The 24,785-nt window shown below is 37.3% G+C and overlaps 7 protein-coding genes across 10 annotated transcripts; 2 read left to right on the plus strand and 5 right to left on the minus strand.

Annotated features, from left to right (window-relative positions):
* Positions 1-383: 383 nt before the first annotated feature.
* Positions 384-3,756, plus strand: LOC105176285 (TPX2 (targeting protein for Xklp2) protein family). 2 transcript variants are annotated; one of them, XM_020698680.2, is made up of 9 exons: positions 384-701; positions 851-1,435; positions 1,536-1,883; positions 1,990-2,051; positions 2,152-2,226; positions 2,769-2,838; positions 2,936-2,998; positions 3,113-3,223; positions 3,310-3,756. In XM_020698680.2, exons 1-9 carry the CDS (start codon positions 633-635, stop codon positions 3,532-3,534), a joined length of 1,608 nt encoding a protein of 535 aa, XP_020554339.1. In that variant the 5' UTR covers positions 384-632; the 3' UTR covers positions 3,535-3,756. The 2 variants fall into 2 exon arrangements, with proteins under 2 accessions (XP_020554339.1, XP_011097333.1); XM_011099031.3 differs by having other exon boundaries at positions 386-701; positions 2,736-2,838.
* Positions 2,240-8,333, minus strand: LOC105176287 (cystinosin homolog). 3 transcript variants are annotated; one of them, XM_088877143.1, is made up of 9 exons: positions 7,891-8,333; positions 7,676-7,808; positions 7,465-7,554; positions 7,240-7,364; positions 6,893-6,935; positions 6,336-6,453; positions 6,208-6,257; positions 6,009-6,098; positions 2,240-2,269 (listed from the first exon to the last, which is right to left on the minus strand). In XM_088877143.1, exons 1-9 carry the CDS (start codon positions 8,007-8,009, stop codon positions 2,255-2,257), a joined length of 783 nt encoding a protein of 260 aa, XP_088733269.1. In that variant the 5' UTR covers positions 8,010-8,333; the 3' UTR covers positions 2,240-2,254. The 3 variants fall into 3 exon arrangements, with proteins under 3 accessions (XP_088733269.1, XP_011097337.1, XP_011097338.1); XM_011099035.3 differs by lacking the exon at positions 2,240-2,269 and having other exon boundaries at positions 5,334-6,098; positions 7,891-8,059; positions 8,146-8,332; XM_011099036.3 differs by lacking the exon at positions 2,240-2,269 and adding an exon at positions 5,334-5,861 and having other exon boundaries at positions 7,891-8,332.
* Positions 3,950-4,676, minus strand: LOC105176286 (uncharacterized). The gene has a single exon (XM_011099032.3). The coding sequence runs from the start codon at positions 4,625-4,627 to the stop codon at positions 4,091-4,093; it is 537 nt and encodes a 178-aa protein (XP_011097334.1). The 5' UTR covers positions 4,628-4,676; the 3' UTR covers positions 3,950-4,090.
* A 1,170-nt stretch (positions 8,334-9,503) lies between the features above and the next one.
* Positions 9,504-11,726, minus strand: LOC105176288 (succinate dehydrogenase [ubiquinone] iron-sulfur subunit 2, mitochondrial-like). The gene is made up of 2 exons (XM_011099037.3): positions 10,981-11,726; positions 9,504-9,847 (listed from the first exon to the last, which is right to left on the minus strand). The coding sequence occupies exons 1-2, from the start codon at positions 11,643-11,645 to the stop codon at positions 9,676-9,678; spliced, it is 837 nt and encodes a 278-aa protein (XP_011097339.1). The 5' UTR covers positions 11,646-11,726; the 3' UTR covers positions 9,504-9,675.
* Positions 11,727-15,091: 3,365 nt separating this feature from the next.
* On the minus strand, positions 15,092-15,987 carry LOC105176290 (early nodulin-like protein 21). Its single transcript, XM_011099040.3, has 2 exons — positions 15,733-15,987; positions 15,092-15,518 (listed from the first exon to the last, which is right to left on the minus strand). Exons 1-2 carry the CDS (start codon positions 15,932-15,934, stop codon positions 15,217-15,219), a joined length of 504 nt encoding a protein of 167 aa, XP_011097342.1. The 5' UTR covers positions 15,935-15,987; the 3' UTR covers positions 15,092-15,216.
* A 1,717-nt stretch (positions 15,988-17,704) lies between these two features.
* Positions 17,705-19,906, plus strand: LOC105176291 (very-long-chain 3-oxoacyl-CoA reductase 1). The gene is made up of 3 exons (XM_011099041.3): positions 17,705-18,417; positions 18,941-19,010; positions 19,358-19,906. The coding sequence occupies exons 1-3, from the start codon at positions 17,780-17,782 to the stop codon at positions 19,610-19,612; spliced, it is 963 nt and encodes a 320-aa protein (XP_011097343.1). The 5' UTR covers positions 17,705-17,779; the 3' UTR covers positions 19,613-19,906.
* A 211-nt stretch (positions 19,907-20,117) lies between these two features.
* Positions 20,118-24,771, minus strand: LOC105176293 (putative membrane protein At3g27390). The gene is made up of 10 exons (XM_011099042.3): positions 24,335-24,771; positions 23,663-23,771; positions 23,367-23,559; positions 23,146-23,279; positions 22,098-22,386; positions 21,801-21,907; positions 21,534-21,675; positions 21,128-21,326; positions 20,779-21,022; positions 20,118-20,683 (listed from the first exon to the last, which is right to left on the minus strand). The coding sequence occupies exons 1-10, from the start codon at positions 24,426-24,428 to the stop codon at positions 20,419-20,421; spliced, it is 1,776 nt and encodes a 591-aa protein (XP_011097344.1). The 5' UTR covers positions 24,429-24,771; the 3' UTR covers positions 20,118-20,418.
* Between the last annotated feature and the right edge of the window lie 14 nt (positions 24,772-24,785).

The raw sequence follows: 24,785 nt of genomic DNA on the forward strand, positions 1-24,785 counted from the left end.
CATTTCTTTTTTGTTCCTGACCCTAAGCGAATACAGACAGTGATAACTTGACAAATATCAAGAATTCATTTTTCAAATCCACTTGATAATTTAGATTGTCTGTACTTAAATCTGTAATGCAGTGGATAAATACGAACAGTTCATAATTGAAATTACAAGTGATCTAGATTCCATTCGCGTCATAATTAATTTGAATTAAAATATTTCAAATTAGTTTTATTTTGTATTAATATTTTAGAAACAAAACATAGAAAACTTCAAACAAATTGAACGTTACTAATAACTTAAAACGTTAATAATTTTCAAACAAGTGGGGACCACTCTAAGGCAGAAAAAGAAGCCTAAATGTTCAAAACCCCACAAACAAAAAACAATATTATACTCTCCTCCCCTCTGCGTGGCCTACACTTTTTCTCCCAACGTTTGCTTTTTCATTTTAAATTTCAAATTCAAGTCCTAAGACAGAGAGAGATGTCCGTCAGTCACATGCCCGAAATGAAAAGAAAATAAAACGGACGGAAGAAAGAAGCACACAAGAACAAAGATTAGATTTTCTTTTTCTCAGGGATTCTGTTTTTTTTTTTTTTATTAAGTAGCTTCCTTCTCCATTCTGCAGAACCTCTGCAACTAGAATGGGAGATTCGGCCTGTCTCATGCATGGCTTCTCTTATGCTTCTGCCATGCCCAATGAATCCAAACAGGTTTGTTTCTGTCTTTCTTTGTTTTTCTGATGAAGTAGACTGTTTGTCAGTGGAAAAGAAGCTGCTGCATGATTCTTGGAAATACTAGCCGTAGTTTGAATTCTTGAAACCTTTGGTTTGTGAAAATTGCAAGTTTCCATGTGGTGCAGGGGAACCGCTTTCATGTTCTTGGGGAGTCGGTCTCATTTGGAAGGTTTATGACTGAATCGTTGTCATGGGAGAGATGGTCGACATTTTCATCACACAAGAAGTATGTTGAGGAGGCACAAAGGTATGCCCAGCCCGGATCTGTGGCGCAGAAGAAGGCTTTCTTTGAGGCTCATTACAAGAAAATTGCAGCTCAAAAGGCTGCAGCAGCTTTACTTGAGCAAGAAAATGCTGCAAAAGTTGAAGCTGAAAAAGAAGCTGAGGGAAATGTTGATAATAGTGGTGGTAATCAGCAAAGAGCCGTTTTGAATTCTCAATTGGTTCTTGATGAGAAAATGGAGGAGGAGCCCAAGATTCAGGATGTGATGGAAGATAGTGAAGCGAATGCTAATAAGAACGGTTCAACTGCTGTAGCAGAAATTAGGACAGAAGAGTCAAAGGTGGAAATAACAGGAAATGAAGTCTTACGGGAGAGGTCTGTGAACAGAAGAAACTCTATCAACCAGCTTGACATTCTTGAAAATCAGGAGACATTTTCTGGGTCTGAGGGAAGTGGAACACCTCTGATGGAGAGGCCTTTGCTAAAGGTGACACCTTTGGGCTTTGTTTTTTTTTTTTTCCCCCCCTCTTTGGCTAAAAGTTTGAAACTTATTCCATAACATTGAGTTGTCTGTATCCATGTAGCAGAATTCTGTTGCTATTGAGGATGTCTCGACAGCAACCAGCAAGAAAAAGTCCGGTCTTTCTTCATTGAAGTCGTCGATTCAACGCAAAACATGGAAAGTTCCATCTACACCTTCAAAGCCAGTTACTCCCCGTTGCAAGAAAGAAAACAATGTCATCCAAAGTACAAGGAAGTCTAGTGTGGACTCTATAGACAAAAAGAGGCCCTCTCCCCAGTCTTTGCGCGAATTAATTAACTTAATCCCTATTAAAGAGCACGATAATGAGCAATCCTCTGCAGCCAAGAAGACTGATTCAGTGCTTGCTCCCATTTCCTCCAGAACACCTAAAGCTTGCAGGACTCCAATTCTGGTGATTTATGCTATATCCCCTGGCTTTCGTGGCAATATCTCATGTTGTTGTTTCAGTGAAGAAATTATAAAGGAATTTTGACTCCGGTATTGTTTCTGAACCGCAGGCATCTACAACAAAGGCTGTCTCCAACTATCCTGCAGCTACCCCTCGATCGGAGAACAGAAGGTGCCCAATTTAACTTTTCTGAAGATTCGTATACAGCTTAAGTAATCATGCGAACAGCATCCATATTTTGATGATTTTGTGGAAATTATTTAATATACAGGTTGAAAACTCCAATTGATCCCTCTGCCTCCGGGAGGAAAACGACTGGACCTAAATGGCACATTCTCTCTGCTGTGTACGTTTGAAGATTGCTGACCTCTGTTTTATTTGCATTGATCCTGTGATAGATATATAAGGTTGACGCATTGAGTTTGATGACATGTAACTAGGAAGTAAAGATGTCATATTTATAAAAGCAGACGATATGTATAAAAATAGGGAGTAAAGATTTCACATTGATAAAAGTAGACGGTAAATTGATCAGCAGGAATCATTCATATTTTGCATCCATAAATTAGAATCACATAAGCAAGTGGACTAGATTTTAGCCTATCTTTTATATTTGTCTTGCTAATATGAAAACATGAAATGTTGTATGAGATTTCTTAAATTTGAACTAGTAATTCATGTTACGAAAAAACTGAAGGAAACAACTCTTTTCAACAAAACTTAAATTGCGAGTAGCCTAAATTATTACCATATAGCAGCATAGCATCAATGTTCTCTCCTAGCGTGGATGAGAAATATCCTTAGTTCTTAACTTAAGTTTGAAGGGCTTGAGTTTCTTCCATTTGCTTATTTCAGTTGCTCTAAGTCATTGACCGCCTGTCGGAACAGATTACAGTCACCAACTTTATCCACTCCTTTTATTCTGAGAACAGAAGAAAGAGCTGCAAAGAGAAAACAGGCAAGAATCTTCTCATTCATACTCCTTCCTGTCTTCTTGTCTTATTTTGAAACTTGGTTAGCTGATCTCCCTCTACTGTCTTACCCAACAATTTCAGAAACTTGAGGAAAAATTCAATGCCAACGAGATGCAAAAGGCACAGCTGCAAAAGACATTGAAGGTTATACAATTGAAAGCCTCTTTGTTCTTTTCATTGGAAACATGTGTTTCTGAGATTTCATGTTAGCTTGAATATGATCTATATCGTATGACTAGTGGACCTCCCGCTTTGCAGGAGAAGGCAGGAAACGAATTTAGGAAACTGGGTTGTGGCTTTTGCTTTAAAGCTCGCCCCCTGCCCGATTTTTACAAGGAAAGAGAAACCTCAGTCAATCAGATGAAGAAGGTATGGGATTCTACATATCATAATGTAGATTCAGATCTCAGTGACTCAGATCCTTAGGCTTAATCATTGGATCTCCCATTATGCAGACTCCAGCTCGGGCTCAGCCAGCAGTACTAGGAAGAAACATTTCAACCAAGACAAGAGGCACGATCTCAATGCCACCTCCACCTCCACCTCCAACATCTTTGCCCAAGAATCGTGTTTCCAAGAATTTATCCAACAAGAACGTTCTGAACCCAAGCAAATCTCTTACTTCTTCATTACCTGAAAGGACCACACACGAGAATAGATCCCCAAATATTCAGTCTTGAATGGAGCATCTGCATAATACTTTGTCTTGGCATCAAGATGAGGCTCTGGTGAATTGGTTATTTCATGATATGGAAGGTGTTGTATATCTTATGTATCTTCCAGTGTTTGGTGAAATAGGATGTCATTCCAGGATTCTTCATTCCGTTTGTTACTGTACACAAGGATTCTTGCAACATGTTTCTTCGAGAACAAATGTTTTTCAAGCAACATTGCATGAGTTACACTTCCTCTTCTGGAGGGTGTTCTTTTAGGTGAAAATAATCTGCCTGAAGTCGATTTTAGTTCGTGCACCTGTTCTTGCTGTGAATAATTGACTAAATATGTGAAGCGTGATCCCAAACATTAAAATCATTCGGGCCACCTCCCATACACATTAGGAAGTCATTTCATCTAGCGCAACAAGTAATTCAAGAATGCATATAACACCTCAGTGAACCATTAAGTTATTAGCAGTTGCCGAATAATTTGGTATCTTGACAAACAATAATAAACATGTAGAAGAAGCAAGTGGGATTTGTTAACGGTTAACATACAACTAATCAGATCAAATCAAAGCTAATCATGGTTCTTCACCAAGCACCAACTTTCATCACCATCCACCAGTTGCCAAAATAATCCCACCTCACAGAAACTCGTTTCCTCCTCCTCATCAACTTCTTCGATTTCGTGTTCATAAGATTCATCATCATTATTGTAGTTAGCTTCATAACAACAATATATGTCATCACCAGCCAAATAGTCCAACACGCCGGTGGCAGAAGACCATGAAAACCTCTTGCCAGACTCGGGGTCCATCCCCCTCCAGGCGATCAATCTGTAATCCAACGATGATGATCGCATCTTCTGTGCTCCCTTAAGCTTGTCCTTGGACTTAGCAGCTGGACATATGTGGCAGTTGCGGCAACTGGGGCGGCCGCACTTGTCGATGAACTGGGATTGGTTGGTGGGCTTGGGGGAGACCTTGGTGAAGAGGCCGGCAGTTGGGGATGAGCTTAGCTCATTGAGGTTCCTGGACCTGGAACGTGTGTTCCGTGGAGTCGACAGGATGGGGAAGGCTCGGACCATACCATGCTGGCGACCTTGTTTCTTCATTTTTAGCTGTGTTCTTGGTGAGCCGAATTGGATGAAGATGACACACTACTAGAGTTGCATAGCTTTAAATAGAAAGAAAAGTCGTTGAACTTGGGCAGCAAGGACTTTGTTGGTCAATGCTATGCAACTTTGCGAACGTGTTGGCCAAGCCTATACATATCCATTATTATCACCGTAAATCACATAATTATAAATTTTTTTTTTCTTTAAAAATGATCATTACTTTTGATTTTAATGTTTATCTAATAATTAATGAATTTCATTCTATCAACCATCATTAGGTTTCTATTGAATTTTATTATGAAAATGCTCTTTTGGATTCATAATTATACTTATATATTTTTTAAAATTTTCTTAGAATATTTTTATGGACTAATATATTTATGAATTATTTATTTTACCCATTCTTTTCTAACAAAAAAAGAAACTCAATGAGGGTAGTGCTAATTTCCCTTTTGTCATATTGAAACTACAAAATTATGTTTTATTTAAAGAGGGTACTCTTAATTTTTTCAAACTGAGAAAAGAACTTATAATGATGTTATATTTAAAGGGGAATAACTATGGCTTATCTTAATTATAACAGAAATTAGCTGATGCAGCAAGCAACTAGGCAAGATTTGAGGGACAAGGCAGTGATCCTTGTTGTTCCCCAATACCAATGTACTGCTATCACCACCCAATGCAGTAAACTTTACTAGTGAAGTAGTATTTGTAGTCTCGCGTTATTTTATAAGGTCAATGAGATGTAAGCAACCAAAGATTCGTGGCAGGAAAAACATTACAAGATTTCCAACAGATTTCTGAACTTATCTACAGCAAAAACAATCAAGTGAAGCCATTTGAGACCCGCATTTCATCTCCTTCCATAGTAGAATAGGGCCCGGAATGCTGTAGCAGTGTTCATTTAAGCCCCGTTTATATGTTGGGAAATGTACATTAATCAAAGGTTCCCCCCCATAATGCCCGAAGCAGCCTGTAGATTTTGCAGATGTCCGTGTGACTAATTCCTTTTTTTTTTTTCCCGGGTGAAATCACGGGCAAGTTGGAGAAGTACACCACGTAAAGATCCCAAATGGGTTGGACAAATTGACTTTTAACAGTGCATGTAAAGCAAGCACAAACACTATGCACCCTAAGTTTGATAGTTTCTTCCGGCAGATTAGGAAGCGGAGACGCACATCCACTATTACGCGCCTTCGTTTCCTCTGTCAAGTATATTGTCTTCTGTTTACTGAGAAAATGCGTGTATTATGAAAGAGAAGCTTTTTTACACAGTCGCGAATCATGGACAGATATTAGCATCAAGAGCCGCATTATTTCACTAGACAGAGTCAGAATGAGGGTGATCAGAGGTTTCAAGTAGGGGCTCCTTGCTTACCACGTTAGGATCGGAATGATCTTCTGTCTTCTTGGGACGATATAGCACATAATGCTGAACCATGAAAAGTATGTCGAAGAAGATCGAAACCTGCAAAACAAAACAAGTGCCTCCATTCAACACACACTTATACAGGGACACAAAATAGCCAGCAAATAAGTTCGATATAAAGAAACCAAGGGAATGCCGGTTCACGTACCAAAGATATCATAGTCTTCCCTATGTTCCCATAGAAGTTCACCCATGAATCTGCGGGAAAAAACAGAGTTATTTGATAGGAAAAGAACTTGGCTTCCAAGTTGTTGTAGTATCGGGAGAACAACTCACTTTGATCTACGGATTGCACAACCATCTGACCATAGTTGGTAACTCCTCCAAAGAAATCAAGCAGGATGTTGCCAATGCTAAACCCAATTGTGCTTTTCCGGCGAAAGTTTAAGATGGCCTAAATTTGACAATGGAATTCAATGATGAAACATTTATAGAAGGGTAAATTATATTGATATTTCTTGAGCTTAGGTCAAAATATACAAACACTCACTACTTTTTATAAAATTACAGGCACACCTCCTGACGGGGTATTAGTATAATGAATCTCAAGGGGGGTGTTTGTGTAAGCTTTTACCTCTAAATAGGGGTGTAATTCTAATTACAACTATAACCTCAAATGGTGCACTTGTAATTCTTGTATATTAGGACCTAAGCACAGGAGGTATCAATGTAATCTACCCTATATAGAATCAGGATAAGATGTTCATATAACAAATGTTGAAATTGACAAGCCCCAGAAAATTAATAGTCCTTAAGAGTATAAAGGATGCGGAAACTCATTGGTTGAATGATTTCAAACTGCAACAGCTACGGAAACATAATTTCAAACCTACCTGAGGAATGTATTTGATGACTGTCATAACAACCTGAATAGTGCTGCAATAACACAACAGATTTGGTAGTTAAAAAGAAAGCAAGAATTCGGAGAAGCAATACATATCTAAATGACTTTGCCAGGCGCTGATTGAGAAATGGGAGGTTGATTATCATGCACTTTTATAGACTTCCGGGTTTCAGGGCTCCAGGGATAATGATACAATAAGAAAGATGCTACTGAGAAACTAACTGGTAGGCAGGCAGGCAACAATCACATTGTCATTCTTCACAGAAAACTTAAAGATATGTTCTTAAAGGGACTAGTTAACAAAAGATATCAAGAATGCAAGAGAAGGCATCTTACTTGAAGCAGGACACCAGCCAAAACCAGGAATGTCTATGTATAGCTACAAAAACACAAACTGCAGCAGACAACCAGGCAACCGAAACAATTCCAATACAAGCTTTGGACACTTTCTGGTGCCCACGCTGTAAAAGAGAAGAGATTTCTTTAGTACATCATTCTTGAAAAGAAACAAAGGCTCTTTTTTGAAACTCGTTGTATTATCCAAGAAACAGCTCTACTTACATCATAAATTGCAATCTGAAACAAGGTAAAAGCAGTCAATAGAACAGCATGCATGGAGAAAGCCACATCATTAGCAGCAACAGGTATCATCTGCAATGAACAACTACAACACATTAAACATTCCATTCTTTCAACAAAATGAAAACGAACCACCCAAAATAGAGGGGCTTCTTAATCATCACTAAGATAGCAAATAAAGTAATCACAGAACCTCATTAAAACCAAACTTCTCGCGGTATTGCCTCTGCACGGTGGAGCTAAAAAAGAGTGAAGCATTGTAGATGAGATACGACGAGTGCTTCGTCAAATTCATTAGTACAAAATCGAAATTCAACCCCACAACACTGCCACAAAAGAAACAAACAAACAATATCATCATTTTTGCAATCAAACAAGAAACGTTCAAAGAGTGAAACAGCTCAAAACCTTTTCCTTCGGAAATTTAAGATGACTTGGGGGTAGAAGCTGATGGACCAAGCGACAAACGCAACCCATCCGAGAACATTGTACAACACCTCCAGCTGAACTGAATTCCACGACCCCATCGATGATTCTGTCTTTGCTTTCACGGGTTTTAGGAATCACTCGAGCCCTCCTTCAAATAGATGGTCCAACATAATTCTAACGGTTTCCCACGAAAAAAAAAAACAAACCAGTAACGAAATCGGAGTAGTAATTTACTGCCGATAAGAGATTGATGACGAAAAGAACAACTCCCAATGATCTGAGTGCGGCGAGTGGGACCCAGTACGAAGATCGGGTTGTGAACGTGCCTGGTTTGTCGTCCTTATTCATACAATTGACCCATGATGTTTGCACTTTCCAAAGATTTTTATTGGGTCATTATATTGATTACAAGAACTCTGGGTTACAAAGTGGAAATTCTCGTAAAATTAAGCTCAGATTCTTGAAACTTGTTTTAGATATTTACCGTTGGATTTTTCACATGCTGACATCTGAGTATGAAATAAATGGATATATTAATAATATTAAATTATTTATGAATATGTAAAAAGTGATTTTTATATTTAAACTACACTATAATACAATATTTTACTATATGTAAATACTTTCAATTATAAATACCTTAAATATTATTTTTTAAATTTAAATCACTATTTATTAATTTGACAAAACGCGGTCAAATATTGAACTTTTTCTGTCTAAACAAAAATATTTGGGAAGCATCAGGCCGGAGTTCATTTTTCCTTTCACTCCCATGTTCAAATTGCAACCACATCACCCTTTTCTTTGTTTTTTTTTTTTTTATTCCCTCTCTCTCTCTCTCTCTCACTCTTTTCCATTTGTGAATGAATTCAGGAAATCTGACCGAGTTAATTTCAATTGAAGTCCTAATGTCTGGACATTTGTATACCTAATGAAGTTATGAGTACAATATAATATGGAAATTGATCATTTACTTTTGCTCACATTTACTGTGGGAAAGTTTTTAGTTGAATCACATTAAATTTAAATAGCATGTATACTTGTACGTACTATATTATTAATCACTTTAAAACAATCATATATCAAATACAACCTACTCGATTTGAATTGGGTAATTATAAGTAATAACTTGTCTTGTCCTTATATATAATTTTTATCCTGATCCAGTCTTGATCTGACCAGGATTGGACTTCAACTACGTCAATTCATAGGTCAAACTCGAATTTAAAAATGAGTTAATTGGTGTTTGTTTAAAAATCCTGAATAAACCAGCCATGAGGTATCTAACCAGTCCTAACCCGAACTTTTCCGATTGATCCATGTCAATACTGAATCGGCCCAACTTCCTGACTGATCCATGACAATACTCAATCGGCCCAACTTAGCGTGCATAGATATACAACAGTTGAACAAAAAAATCTCAAGTTTTGCAGTTGAACACATTCAGTTACTTTCACATTCTGCAACTCAATCCATGAGCCCGGTGTTACATCTGACCTCGTGCCTCAGGATTACACAGAAATTAACATGCTAAGAAAGTAAGAAAAAATATTTCCAAATTTCCTTTTTGAAAAAAAGCAAGGAACAAGAGGGGAAAAGAAAGCTCAGTTAATGCATTATTTTCAAAATAGGACCTTCTACAAGGTACAAATGCTATAGAATTTGCAAAAATTACAACCAGTAATAACATTATTCTCCCATAATACTGTGAGTACTTCAAAACAATCTTGCAAACAAAGTGCATTCTTCAATATTCTAGGAAATTTAGGAACTCAGTTCGAGTTTCTTGATATTTTGGATTTGCATCCCAGGATTCAGTCCCTTGGGGCAAGCTTTAGCACAATTCAAAATGGTATGGCAGCGATACAGCTTGAACTCATCATTTATGGCGTCAAGGCGCTCCTTTGTGTATTCATCACGACTGTCCATTATCCACCTGCAATCAGCAGTGGCAACCATATTTAGCATGAAAAGAGAATACAATTTTTTACGTTATCCAAGAATTGAACTCTAGTCAATTTGACGTTTCCTACTAGTTAAATTCATCACACATACCAGAATAGCATATGAATTGGGGCAAAAGGGAACAATGACACAGTACATGACAATGGCTTTTAGAACCATAAATGTCACAGAAACAGGCTTTTCTAATCCCCGTAGAAGACACCCACGAAGGGAAACACTTCAGCGCTACCCAAGACCCCTTTAAGAAATACAAGAATCCTTCTAGACACGAATAGAAAGAATTATACAGAAAGAAGAATAAAACAAATCAACCAACCCCTACGGACCTATTTAACTAAATATAGCATCAGTAAAACAACAGTTCACAGGGATTTCTCCATGTACAAGGCATGGCTTAAAGGCCCAGGCAGTGGTTTTAGCAAGAATAGGTAAACAGACATCTACCATTTCATCCCTCGATTGAATTTGAACCTTGTTCCCTACTCTAATGTAATAAGTTCCCACAATTGTGTGAACTACATGAGTATGACAACTACAGTGAACTGCCAAAATAATCAGAATTTCTGGCTAGCAACTTGCATATTCAGGTCAGCTATAAATATAGAACTAAGATCATTTTCAGGCAACCTGGAGCCACAATAATAATCCAAAGGAAGAAAGAAGCAAAAATTTTCCACTGTATCCAACCTGACTGAAAACCAAAGGGTCTAACCAAATGATGAATCATAATGATCGTATGCTATTTCTCCCTTTTCTTGTATTAAGAATTAGCACATATTCTTCACCGAAAAAAAAAAAAAAAATTAGCACATATTCTCCAAGGGCTGTGTGCTATATCAATTCTGATTCTTAATCTAGCCTAAGAAAGCTATGCTGACTCTTTCTTTTCCGTGAATCCAATTTAAGGGGCTAATTCCTAACATTAGCAGAATACAACATACATCCAAACATACGAGGGCAAAACTTAACAAGAATCAACGAGAGTAGTACTGAACTCAACAGTCTCAGAAAACAAATGTTAATGACCAGATAAAAACCACACCTTTCACCAAATCTCACAACAATTGACAAAATTCACGAAATTGTTACGCGAGCGGGAATTACCTATTCGCGTGCAAAAGCGCAGCGGGACCCAAATAAGACTCCGGGTTCCACCAGTAGCTAGGACAAGATGTACTACAGCAGGCGCAGAGAATGCATTCGTACATCCCATCAAGCTTCTTCCTATCCTCCTTGCTCTGCAGAATCTCCTTCCCAGGAGTCTCCGGCGGGCTCTTCCTCTTCAACCACGGCTCAATCGACTTATACTGGTTGTAGAAATTCGTCATATCCACGACCAAATCCTTAATCACGAACATATGCGGAAGAGGAGTAATCATAGTAGGCCCACCCGGGGGAATTTTCGTCAGACAAGCTAAACCGTTCCGGCCGTCGATGTTCATAGCGCACGAACCGCAGATTCCCTCACGGCAGGAGCGTCGGAAGGTCAGGGTGGGATCGATCTCGTTTTTTATCTTGATTAAGGCGTCCAGGATCATCGGTCCGCAGTCCTTGAGGTCAATCTCGTAGTCCTGGAGCTCCGGTTTGTTGGGAGAGTCCGGGTTCCATCGGTAGATTTGGAAGGTCTTCGGGGTGGAATTGGACGTCGCCTTGGGCTCCACCTGTTGGGCCTGGGCCTCCGAGGCGTGGGCCCGGAATACAACAACTCTCGCCGCCGACGACGCAGCAGGAACCCTAGATATCGCCCGTCGGAGCAATCCACTCGCCATTGATCGGGAGAGAGATAATGCTACGTTCCACAGAGAGAGAGAGAGAGAGAGAGAGAGAGAGAGTAATGATGAAGGGGGGGGGGGGGGGCGTGTGCAACCCTTACTACTATAGGTAGGTTCGGATTATGGGAATGACGGAAATGGGTCTGCGTGGTTATAAAGCAGGACATGGCGGTGAAAAGGACTGATGAAGGGTAGTTTGGGGAAACAGATATATCAAATGACAGCCGTGGATGCTGTGTCCGTGAGGAAAACGTGGCGAGAGATCAGTGGAGGAAATGGGGATGAGACAACGTGGTTGGTTCGCGCAACATTTGTTTTGTTTCAGCATTTGTGTTCTAGGGAACTGAAACGTCGACGTTCGGAAGATGTTAACATCTGCGGTAGCTCTCGCTGTCAATTTGATTTTTTCTTATACATATTCAAATCTATTTTTGATATTTCTAGGTACTTCGACAACTGTCTATTCCAATTGGTTAAGATTATATGAAAAATTTATTGTTTAAATTGATTTTTTGGAAGTTTGAGGAACAATGAAGGAAATACGTGTATTTTGATCAAAACTCAAAAAATACTAAAAAATAAGAAGAAAAATGATCATATTTTTTTCTTCAAATGAAACTTTTATTAACTTTAATAATTTTATTAATGAAATAATTAAAAATGACAAAAAAATAATAGAGTGAGGGTCAAAATTACAACCTCAAATCATTAAATTGTAATAACTTTTATTATTTTCTATCTTAAATCCATTATTATCCTGGGATTTGATGTGCATAAAAAAAAAAAAAGTTGGCCCAAAGAGGTCTAAAAGATCCAAAAAGAAGAAAGAATTGAGAAGCCCAAAAGAACCTGACAAGCGGCCCTGGCGGGTGTCCCCCAGAAAACAGATTGACAAAGGACGGAGTCCCATGACATCCTCCAACTCTAACTATGATTAAAGCCCGTCGAAATATTAGGTCCTAGAGGCCCACACATGTGGCAACCCATTTTCCCACTCAGCACCTTATCAGTTCAGAGGTCAGCAGCCACCTTGGAACTTCATCAGCGCTAGCAATGAGGACATCCCTAACAATTGGACTCCTTGCAAACGATGGAGATCCCTCCAAAGCCCTGGACACCTTGGTAGGTGAAACTCCTTAGCTGTTATAAATCCTCATTGATGAAGGGTTTCCCCCAACTCAAAGAGAAGCATTCAAAAGCACATCCAACAGAAGATAAAAGCAGATCATTGCTTATCCAAACGGTTCTTATACATTTGTCCTAGAAAATGAAGGAAATGTGCATAATTCCAGTGCAATGAGACACCCCTATAAATACAGGTTTACTCCTCCATACGGGGATACCTTTTTAATTCTTTTCTCACTCTCTGGACTAACATATCTTACTCTCTAAAACATCTCTCTCACTCTCTAAACATTCTCTAAGTACTCTACAAGCAAATTATCACGTGTTCTTACACTTTTCATTAATTTTATTCACAATATCTCAATTTCCAATTACATTTAGTTACTTTTTGACTTTAATCAATTTTAAATCAAATACTAACTTGGATGTTGGAGTGCTAACAACTTTTTTGCTGATCCCCCTTTTAAAATTTGCATTATTTTTGACTCAAGTCTTACAATTATCCAAATTTATTGAACACGTGTATTTTTTGAACGCATCAAATTCAAAAAATTCTAACTTCTTTCTTGCCGATTCTAATTTATAAAATTTGTAACTAGCCCAAAATTTTATTCTAATTATTAGACTATCCAGCATTTTTTGCTCGCATTACATTATACAATAAATATTATATCCCCTAGTATATTTAATACATGCCCGTAAAGGTAAAATCCACATCGTTTTTGTATTAATAATGAAAATATTTTATATTCCTAGCATTAATGTATATATTGAAAAAAATACAGAATATGAAATACAAATTTATAATAAAGAAAATATTTAAATTGATTTGATGAGTACGTAAATGGGGTGCTCTCAATATTTTCTTGCAAAAATTGAACTTAATTTGCCATAATAAATAAACATATTAATTATCCAAGAATAACGCATATATGATGTGTTAATTCCGTGTATAAACCTAGTATTTAAAATGCTACTTAATTAATTATGTGGTTTTTTTATCCAAGTATTATTACCATTCATCTTCTCTTCTGCCACATTCCTCTCTCTCTCCAAGTATTATTACCATTCATTCTCATCAACCTCCTTCTCTCTCTAAGATTTCATTTCTCTCTCGTGTCTGATCTTGGAGCCGGATTCTGCAATCTTTGATGTCGTCTGTAAGTTTCTTCTTTTGTCTTTTTTCCTTCTCATCATCTCATGATCATTTGTTTTTCCTAGTTTTCATTTCTTTGGATATATATATATATATATATATGTTATTACCAATGCCATGGACATATCTTTAATAATTTTGTGCTAATGGGATTTGTGTATGTTTTAATTTGGTTATGATGATTTACATGCAATGGGTTCGAAAGTTCGTTTTCTAGGAAGAAAATATAATACTACAAGAATGATATGGCTGATACGATTTCTGTTGATAATAGAAAGAATCAGGACGAAGAATATTTGTGCTTGACTGAAATGTGTTATTTACTATATATATATACATACATACTTAATAATTTGTTGTGTGGAATGTGGATGGTTCCAGCAGGAGAAAGGTCGGGCGTTGCCGAAATTCGGGGAGTGGGACGTGAACAACCCTGCCTCGGCCGACGGGTTTACGGTGATATTCGCCAAGGCTAGGGATGAAAAGAAAGCCAAGGCCACGGAGATGATACCTACTCCGCCACCCGTGCACGACGAAGCCTCTCCTCCCTCCCATCCATTCGATGACAACCAACCCCGCAAGGTTCTTCATCATTCATTAATTAATTATATACGAGTAACGTTTTTGACTGTCCAAAAATGAACCAGTTTGTGACTGATCCATCTCCTGCTTAATGCAGAAAAAGTGGCTTTGCTGTTTCTAAGGACTGATCATTCAAGAAGCTACATATACACGAAGTAGGAAACGACGTCGTTGAGAGTAGTTGGAAGTGGGCACTGGCAGTTCTCGGCTCCGGAATTGGGACTAGTGTTGTCTTTTTTAATTTATAGCCGCCTCGCGTATGTATGTTCCATATAAGTCGTTGAGAATGTGTTGACGAGGGATTTTTCAACTAGAATCGGATTTGGTCTTTTTGTTTCGACAACATTTGGTAGAACGACGATAGCAAGATCCATCACTGTCCACATGCGACCTCTATAGAATTACGGACATTCAACTACTCTCTCTCCCTCTTAACTTCTCTATCTACATCTTTTCTTCACACACTACACCATATTTACTCTAATATTTACCAACATATACGCTCTAATTGTAGTTGTAATATTGTAGATTAGTGTTCTAGTTCACGTCCCCATGCAATACTTCACATATACATACTACGTGTATAAAATTCACATCATTTTATATTTTAACAAATACTAAACACGTAAATGTACGTATGAATAGAGAACTAATTAATATAAAGTGCCAAAAAAGAAAAACAAAATTAAAGCAAAATAGTAGTAGCTAATTAAGGTAAACAAATTGAAAAGAAACTACAATTACAAAGAGTCCATATGAGAAGACGGCAGTATCGGAAGCATGGGAGGTGGTTCGCCCGGAAGCGTCCTGTGTCATAACCCACACGATCATTCTCTGCCCTTTATCGCAGTGCCCGGTTGCTCCGCTTATGAAGTAGAAGAAGCCGGAGCGGTCTAGGGTAACGATTGTGTTCCCGTTGTTAGAAAAGAATTCAGGTCGAGTTGAATTGCACTCATTGTAGTCTTTTTTGTTCACCTCCATCACTGAATCTTTCTTGTACTTGAACCCTACATAACCAAGTTGTTAACGTTGTCCCGATACAAAATTCTGACATATATATATGTACCGACAATAATATCCAGATAAATTAAAATGCATATCATGCACTATATATCTTAAATCAAAATTAATAAATGTAGTTGAAAACTAACTTACAAATGATTACTATTGCAGGAATGATTTGTTCAACATAATTAATTAAGACATTGTGAAAGTACTTACGTATGGTGTCGCCAAGCTTAAACCTCTTCCGGGAAGCCCATTCATTGTACATGTGGGTGTCGTTCCCCGGAGGTACAGCCCAACCACCTCTCTCACCAACCTCAAATTCCGTGCAGTAAACGCATTGCAAGAACTGAAGAGAAGAGAAAACCGTGCACACTAGTAGAAGCAGAAAGCGTGTTTGCGTGGTTTGGGATGCCATCGATCGGTATGATTTCTCTTCAAGTAAGAGGGTGAGGCGTAGATGAGATTAATTAAGACGTAATTAGCATTAATTAGTAATTGCAGATATAAGTATGGGAATTAAGGAACGTGAAGATGATAATGGCTTAGTGGGCAAAAACGGTTTCTTTACTTGCTCAACCTTTTCTCTTTCATTTCTATTTATTTACTAGTAATCTAAGTATATTCCATGTATGCATAATTTAAAATATTAATATATTATTTAATTAAATAAAATGATCAATTATCAAAATTACTAAAATAAATTAACTTTAAATGACGTCTACGAATTAAAAATTATTGATATAATTAATTAAATAGATGGTAGTTGGCTATCTAAGTCGTCAATTAAGCCTTAATAAAGACTATGAATTTATTTATTTATTTATTCTTTATTAGTAATTTTTTTTCAGTAAATAATTTTCTACCATATTTTCATGGCATCATTGTGAATGAGTGTTTGTGAGAGTTTTTGAAAAAAACATTTCAACTTTGGCTCCATTAATGCACATTTAACATTGATAATAAAAAAAATATATTTTTTAGCAAATTATGCAAGTTTATTTATTCTCTATGAATGAAAAATTTTATTTCTTAGACGGAGTATTATTCAATTAAACGTTCAGTTTTTTTAATAATTGAAATTTTTTTAGAAAAAATAATTTATTATTAACAAAAAACAAGTGTAAATCTTAAGTAGTTAAAAATAGTATCATTTTAATATATAGGGATAAAACAATCTTTAATCAATTAAACTTATTGTACAAGTATTTTTTTCATCAATACTATCTAATTTAACGTTTATATGTCACTTTTTTTACAAACGTTGTTCACTTTTGATTCCACTACAACTTTCAACTTCTTTTGCAAAAACTATTTCTCTAAACATAAATTTTTTTTACAAACACTCTATAAATATTACACACACGAGTTTACATAATGCAGTCTTATCCTTGATTGATTATTTTAGTTTTTAATTTTTCAAAAGAAACTCGTGTTGGCTGTACATTAGCACAACATTAATATATGATGGTATCGCAAGTACAAGAAAATCTTATTATAAAAAATTTATGTGTAATTACACCAAATGTGTGATGGGAGGGGAGTGTAATTATGTATAATATTTTATGGGCTGGTGACCTAATTGATTGGGTAATAGAATTTATGGAAATAGGGGCAGCCTGCCTGATTTCAGCTCATCTACTTCAACTAACTTTTTCATGAAAATTCCGACGTTTGTTTCTTTTATTATTGTCCTAATAAATAAATGGCCCAACTGTTTCTGTCTCACCTTCCTCTTCAATTATTATGGGTTGCTCCTCCCTACCCTATCTTATCCTATATCTTAAATACTTGTTTCCATTTATGATTATTTTTAAATTTTTTTTTTATTTTTGATCAGATTGTGAACGTGTGTAAAAAATATATGAAAAAGAACTATTTCTATTCTGATAGGATCACAAGAATTATAATAAAAAATTGGCTATGAACGGTTTATATAAGATCACTCATAAAAATGTTGTAAAGTTGAATTTATGGTTGTTGGGTCTAAATAACGTATTCCGATAGTTAGTTGGAGTATAAAGTGCAGTAAATAAGTTGAGCAGTGTATCGATCAATTTTAATGAGAGTCTTTTTATTAAAATCTTTTATTATAAATAAATAAAAAATATTAAGAATTGAATTATGAACCCAAAAATAAAAATAAAAAATGTAAAACATATATATATATATATATATATATACTTGTTTAGCGTTTCTTCCCTTGCTGCACTTTTCATTGGCGCTGTTTCTTCAGTGTAAGTACGTAACTCCATCGTCAGCCATGACGGACTGCATTTTGGAACAGCTGAAATCTCAGCCCTCATGGATTCTCTTCCTCCTAACCCTCGGCTTCTTCTCCACCCTCAAATTCTCACTGTCCTTTCTCAAATGGGTCTACGTTAATTTCCTCCGACCCGGAAAGAATCTCAAGAAATACGGGTCATGGGCTTTAATCACCGGCCCCACTGATGGCATCGGGAAAGCCTTCGCTTTTCAGCTGGCGAGAAAGGGGCTCAACTTAGTTCTTGTGGGTCGGAACCCTGATAAGCTCAAGGAAGTCTCGGAGTCCATTAAATCTAAATACGGGTCGACCCAGATCAAGAACGTGGTGGTGGATTTTTCTGGGGACTTAGATGATGGTGTTTCGAGGATTAAAGAGGCCATCCAAGGTTTGGAGATTGGGGTGTTGATTAATAACGTTGGGGTGTCGTATCCTTATGCCAGATTCTTGCATGAAGTGGATGATAAGTTGTTGAGCAATTTGATTAAGGTTAATGTTGAGGGTACCACGAAAGTTACGCAAGCTGTTTTGCCTGGAATGGTGGAGAGGAAAAGAGGGGCTATTGTGAATATTGGCTCTGGTGCTGCTATTGTTATTCCTTCTGATCCCCTTTACTCTGTTTATGCTGCGACCAAGGCGTAAGTATTATTTGTTTTATTACAATTCTTGAGATGTCTCATTTTATGTTTTGTCTGGTTATTCACTTTTGGATTGCAGTCGTATTGAGTTGAGCTTAAAACTAATCAAAATTATAGCTTGTTTCGTGATTTATGGATTTCAAACTGAAGTTCGAATAATTTTTGCTTGATGCTGGAATTGATCTTGCTGAAAGTGTGGGAAGAAGTGAAAAGATCGTTGATTTGTGTGCCAATGTTAGAAGCTGATGTTTTTTGATAGATGTAGAAGTTTCTTGGTCTCAGAGGTTCTTGGGGGGTTTTAGCATCTGACTGATGTAATTTCTGCTAGTGATTTGCCATATCACTGTTGGATTGATTGGTTCCAAGGCATTGGGGAAATATTGATTGAGGTGTGAAAACTTATATGCAGTTTTAAGGTCTTTGCTGTACTTGCTTTAAGACTAGTTTGTCTGAGATTCATCAGAGGGTTGGGATGGACTTATTTTGTTCAAACTGATAATAAGTTGGGTGTGTGATCTTTCAGGTATGTAGACCAGTTCTCAAGATGCCTGTATGTGGAGTACAAAAAGAGTGGGATCGATGTGCAGTGCCAGGTACACATTCTGGATTCAGAACAACTCTATACCATTATTTCCGTCTTGGATTAAATCTTACTTGCATCCTGGCTTTCATTGAACTGTTATATTCTATTCTCGTTGTGCGCCTGATTTCTTGCGATGTCCTTGGGTTGGCATTGTTAGTCTTGGTTCTTCTGTAGAAGTGACATTTCATACGAACACTACTTCAGCTTGAGTTAGTAGTTTAAAGATATCATTTGGATCAACTATGTTGTAGGATTAGCATTTCTTGTTGTGTAAACTTCACTTCAACTTGAAATCATATTGATCCAGAATTTGAAAAGCATGAATAGGGCAAGATCTCACTTCATAACTATCTACAGGTGCCTTTATATGTCGCAACAAAGATGGCATCAATCAGACGGTCCTCCTTCTTCGTTCCGTCAACAGATGGTTACGCTCTTGCTGCTCTTCGTTGGATTGGCTATGAACCTCGTTGCACACCTTACTGGCCGCATACTATTCTGTGGGCTTTGGCGTATTCTTTGCCAGAGTCTTTTGTGGATTCTTGGCGTCTCAACTTCTGCCTTGGTATTAGGAAGAGAGGACAACTCAAGGACTCAAGAAAGCTGGAATAGGAGCCACCAGGCTCTGCCGCTCTCTCTATCTCTACCTGCTACTCTCTCCCAGCCCTTTTTTAGTGAGAAAGTTGTCATTGTCTGATACGAAGACATAGGAGTAATTTGAGACATTAAATGCATGAGCAATCTTTGTTGTTTGGAACCTTGGTTTTCATTTTTTCTTTGATGAGTTTGAGACAGCTCAAGACTTTACAAACTATTCAAAGTATTTAGGCTTCTCCGCTTATGCAGTCAATTGCTAATGTATTTTATGTATCAGTGAGGTTTGTGTAATTCAAATTTCATCAATAACTTAGGAGTACCGCATCAGTGCCTCCACTAAAAGTGGCAACTGGAAAATCCTCATTTCTTTTACTAAGAAATTAGGACAAGAGAATGTAAAAGAATACAACTACTGTTGACTGCTGTCTTTCTAAGAAATGCATGGTTGAGTAATAAAGAAAAGCAAGTATCTGAGGAAAAAAGAACTGCAGCATGTATACCAAGTAAAATGGGAAAAATATAGAAATTAAAGTTTCTTTTTTTCTTTTTATTGCATCAATTCTTTCAAACTATATGTGGGTTTAAGAATACAGGTTACAGGGAGGACTACAAATTCTGGGACAGAAATTCATGAGATGCCCACCAAAAGATTGAGCAATCATAACTTCGGGAAATCAGAGGATCTATGAAAAATTCTAGAAAAGGAAAACCATCTATGCATCTAGGACTATCAAGCAAGTCCTGTAATGTTCAATTTACATTCGTATGGCCTGAAAATCTGCAGCTGATACAACATCGAAGTGAACGGATGTCGCACCATTCTATCTGATCTCAATGTCTCTTTCAAATGGCGTCTGAGTGTCTGAATCATAGCTATGGTCACTTGTTCGGCCTCTCAAAGATTTCTGACTAAAAAGCCGCTCCAACATACTCCTTGATTTTGGCACCGTCTGAGGACCATTGCTGCTAGATTTTCCACTGCCACCGTCCTTCTTAGCAAGCTCATCCATAATTATTTTCATGCTACCATCAAAACGACGTCTAAATGTTGGATATCTTGATATAGATTTAGTGATCCCTTGAAGTCTTTGACAAAGAAATAAGCAGCAGAGTGGAAATCAGAATACAGTGATAGTAGTGATGTTTTTTAGGATTTCAAATAGAGAAACTGTTACGTTTACCTTCTAGCTAATGCATCCAGTTCGGCTTTTCGAAGCTCAGATTCAGGTGCTGCGCCAATATCTGAGTTCTTCAATCTTGCAGGATCACCACCCAATAAAACTAACTTGCTCAGGTATTCCTCCTCTGTCTCAGAAAGGTTGTCAGCTTTAATCTGGTCTTTAATTATCAAGAGTGGATTAAGAAACCAATCAAAAAACGTATCTTTTGGCCGATTTGACGATGTTATTTCAGTAACATTGTCACCTGCATCAATGAGAAGACAAACGCAAGATCATTTTCTTGACAGCATCTCAACTACAAAAACAAAGAATCAGATAATCGAAAAAAAACAAAAACACTTTCACTTACTTAGTAATATACCAGTAGAATTGGCTTTTGATGAACGCAGAAGTGCCTGAAGAAGGCAATAAGCGGGTAAACCAATGCTTATCACTCCACCGCTGCTTTTGTTATTTTTTGCATCTTCGATATCTTTTAGGGTTATTATTCCTTCTGAGACCATAACTTCCCCATGGCGCTGACACTCCTTGAACAAGGCATCAGCCAACTACAAAAGTATGTGTAGGAGACCCAAAGCACCAGTTCAAGAATTAGATGTTAGTTACTCAATAATTCTTTATTTCACACTCTTCAGAGATAAGGCAATGGTTAACAAACAAGCATACGCATTGCAGCAAATGACACTAATATAATGATAAATGTTAATAAGGCATATTATGGCTCTCTGGAGCGGTGTTCAGGACCAAAAGTATACCTCCAGGGGCTTCAACTCAAGCATAGGTGTATTTACAGAATTCGTACGTGAGGGTGGATTTTTGAAGGAGCTGGGCCTTGAGAAAGAAGCCGAATGATTGCTAGAGCTAGTTCGTGATGTAGTTTTCTTTTTATACCTTGGTCTGCAGCCACAAATAAGCATTGCAGCCATATTAGTTCCATCATGTGACAGCTGATCGTGAAAATATACAAGATTATCATATATAATGTGTGTGTGTTAAGTGTGCTAAGACACAGAAGTTAGGACCTAGGAAAGCAGGATCCTTCAGGCATGTCAAGAATATCGTTGCTATACTCGTCATAAATAGACAATGAAGCAACAATATAACAAAGTCCAAGCCAAAAAGATCTCTCCTGCAATAAAAGACCACCAATGAAGATTGTATTTGTAATGGTCATAAAAATGTGAAAGATTAACCAGATCGCTTTCTTGCTATTTCTTTTTTTATCCCCTATTCTAGGAGAAGAACCTTTTTCATTCCATTTCTATAGTCTTTTTGTCAAGGGAGGGGGATTTAAAGAGGTAATCAAGAGGAAATTTAACCTGATACACTATCACTGCTGCATAAGCACCCAAGAAGATACTTGATACCATGGAGCCTAACACTGCCCCAACAACGGCCAATGGCCACAGTAAAATTGCTAGACCTGCAAATGGGACGCATATAGTCTCCAAGAAAGGCCCTTCACGTCCAATGCAATCGTGAGATAACCGATGCCAACCCTTGAAAAGCATGTAGGGGCTCTTACACAGGGCAATAATTGAGATCATAGGCAGATCAATCACTGAACCCAGTATTCCAGCTATTAAAGCAAGGGGAACATACAACAATCTGCAATATGGAGCATAAATTTATTGAAGTAGAAGTTACCAGAGCAAACAACCATTGTGAAGGACCAAACTTGTGGCAAGTTGTTAAACTACAGTTCATTAGTTAGATCGTGCGTAATAATCAGAATATATTAGAACTCCAACAGTGCTAGTTTAATGTGAAATACACTACAAGAACACAAAAAATTCTGGACTCTTGGAAGCAAAAAGACAGCATAACATAATATTAAAAAAAAAGGTTGAAAGATAGTCAACTTAGTCAGAGCTTATAAACATAACACAACGTAAAACCCTCAAGAAGGAAAAAAGAAAAGAAAAGATTCTGCATAAGCAGTTCAGATGGTATTAGCACGATTCAAGAATTTCAACAAATGTTTATCATTCAATTGACAAGAGTAAAGAAAAGCTTACCACCAGAGTGAAACAATATACAAAACCTATATTCCTAATAAAAGAAAATCACTGCAGCAACAGAGTTGCAATGAATGACTGCAAAAATATATACGGACAGAAATGAGCATGTAATCAGACCAGCAGCAGTATGCTGCTGTGAATGGAATCTTGTCTCAGTAGAATTAGTTGATTGATGAACAAGTACTATCATAAATAGATATGAACAGAAAGGACAACTGTATCTCAGAAAAAGAAACTCTATAATGGAAGTATAATTACTTGAAATGCAATTAACAATATGAGTCACTAAACCTGTCAAAGAACCAGGAAACTCAAATAGACAATTCTAATGGCAGAGGATACAGACCTAATCTCATAATACTTCCCATCTGGCCCTTGACGCCGTAGATCACCCATGATTGAGAGGTAAGAATAGTAACAAACATCCAGAAAATCCCTGAGAATAGTGAAGCTCTCTTGGACAGCGCTCCAAGTTCCATCCTGCACACATGGTGAAACAATATCTGTATTTATAAGTCACTAACAATAGGGAATGTGTTATGCTTAGAGTCAGCAAGATGTACATACACAAATACAGTGGTAAAACTTGTCAGTCCTTCCTTCTTCAACTGCCCGAAAAGTGGCAAACATTGGTGCAAGCAGGCCATATGCTGCCCCACCTAGAACGCCACAGGCAATCCCAACAGGTGGCCATACTATTAAGATCACAGGAATACATATACAAAGTATAAGCTTCAGGCAAGGACCAAATTGTTTTGTGCTGCCGATGGAATAACAAAAAAAGAACAAAAATGCATCAGTTTTAGTGATGATTGCTCAATGTGGTGAAGTCAGTATACAAGTAATAAACTAAAGAAACACACCTCAAAACGCAATAGTAAGTATAGAAACAGTGAATAGGCCAAAGACCAAGTATTATCCCAGAGATCCCGGCAGTCATTAGGAGAAATATCACTGGGAACATAATGAGACCTGAAACAACAAAGGCGAAATGTTTATCAAAGATTCTCTATTATTTAGCAAGATATCTATTACAATATTTTAAACCCCAATAAGAGACTTGAATATTATGAATAAAACACATGGTGGCTTAACCAGTCATCTTAGGAACTACTTTTCTTGAAACTTTAAAGAAAACCAACATAGTTAAAACTTCCCTATATTTCAACCCTTCCCGAGACATATTTAATTGGACAAAAAGATGCATTTCTAGATTATAAACCATAAATCTGGAAACTATGTATAAAAGAAAACAAGCCCAACAACCACACCCTCAAAATTGAAAATCTCAAGTTGGCGTGTCACACTGCAATTTATAAATACAGATACTTATTTGTAATTTTATTACTAAAGCATCTCTTAAAGGAAGTTTATCCCTTAGTTTAAAATAGGTACGCGCAGTCCATTTACCGATTACCATATATGCAACCAAGATAAAGAATCTAGAACACACATGACATGATCCTAAGAGGAAATGGTTGCAATAAACCAACAGTAAACCCAAGAAACCAATTGAGAGACAAAATTACACCGACCTTTAATGAAGCCAAGAATGAGAAGACCAAGGAAGAAAGGCAAGAAACGGATGAAGTTCCACAAAGAAGCCCACAACCCCCTTGGGGGTTCCATTCTTTCCCTCTTGGATCTTTCACTCAATCACCAAAAACCCATCTCAAAATCAAACAGGAATTCTCAAGAAAAAAAAGAAAGCTCCTTCCTTTTCCACTCAACCCCACTTCTCGAACCAGATCCCAGCCAGCACAGAGACAGGAAGGAGTGGTGGTGGGTTTCTTCTGTGTTATGATTCCCCTTTCTTTTCTTGAGTCTTTTTCAAGAATTTGAAATGGAAAGTATTTAAAACAAGAGAAATGGAGAATCTTTAATGTGGGTCTTTCTTCTAAATTGCGCTGGAAAGCATTCAGATAAGTCGATACAGACAGCAGAGCACACCAACTTCCTCCTCAGTTTTACAAGCAAACAACTTCG

This window comes from Sesamum indicum, linkage group LG13, assembly GCF_026168435.1.
Source record: "Sesamum indicum cultivar Baizhima isolate 11 linkage group LG13, ASM2616843v1, whole genome shotgun sequence".
NCBI lineage: Eukaryota > Viridiplantae > Streptophyta > Magnoliopsida > Lamiales > Pedaliaceae > Sesamum > Sesamum indicum.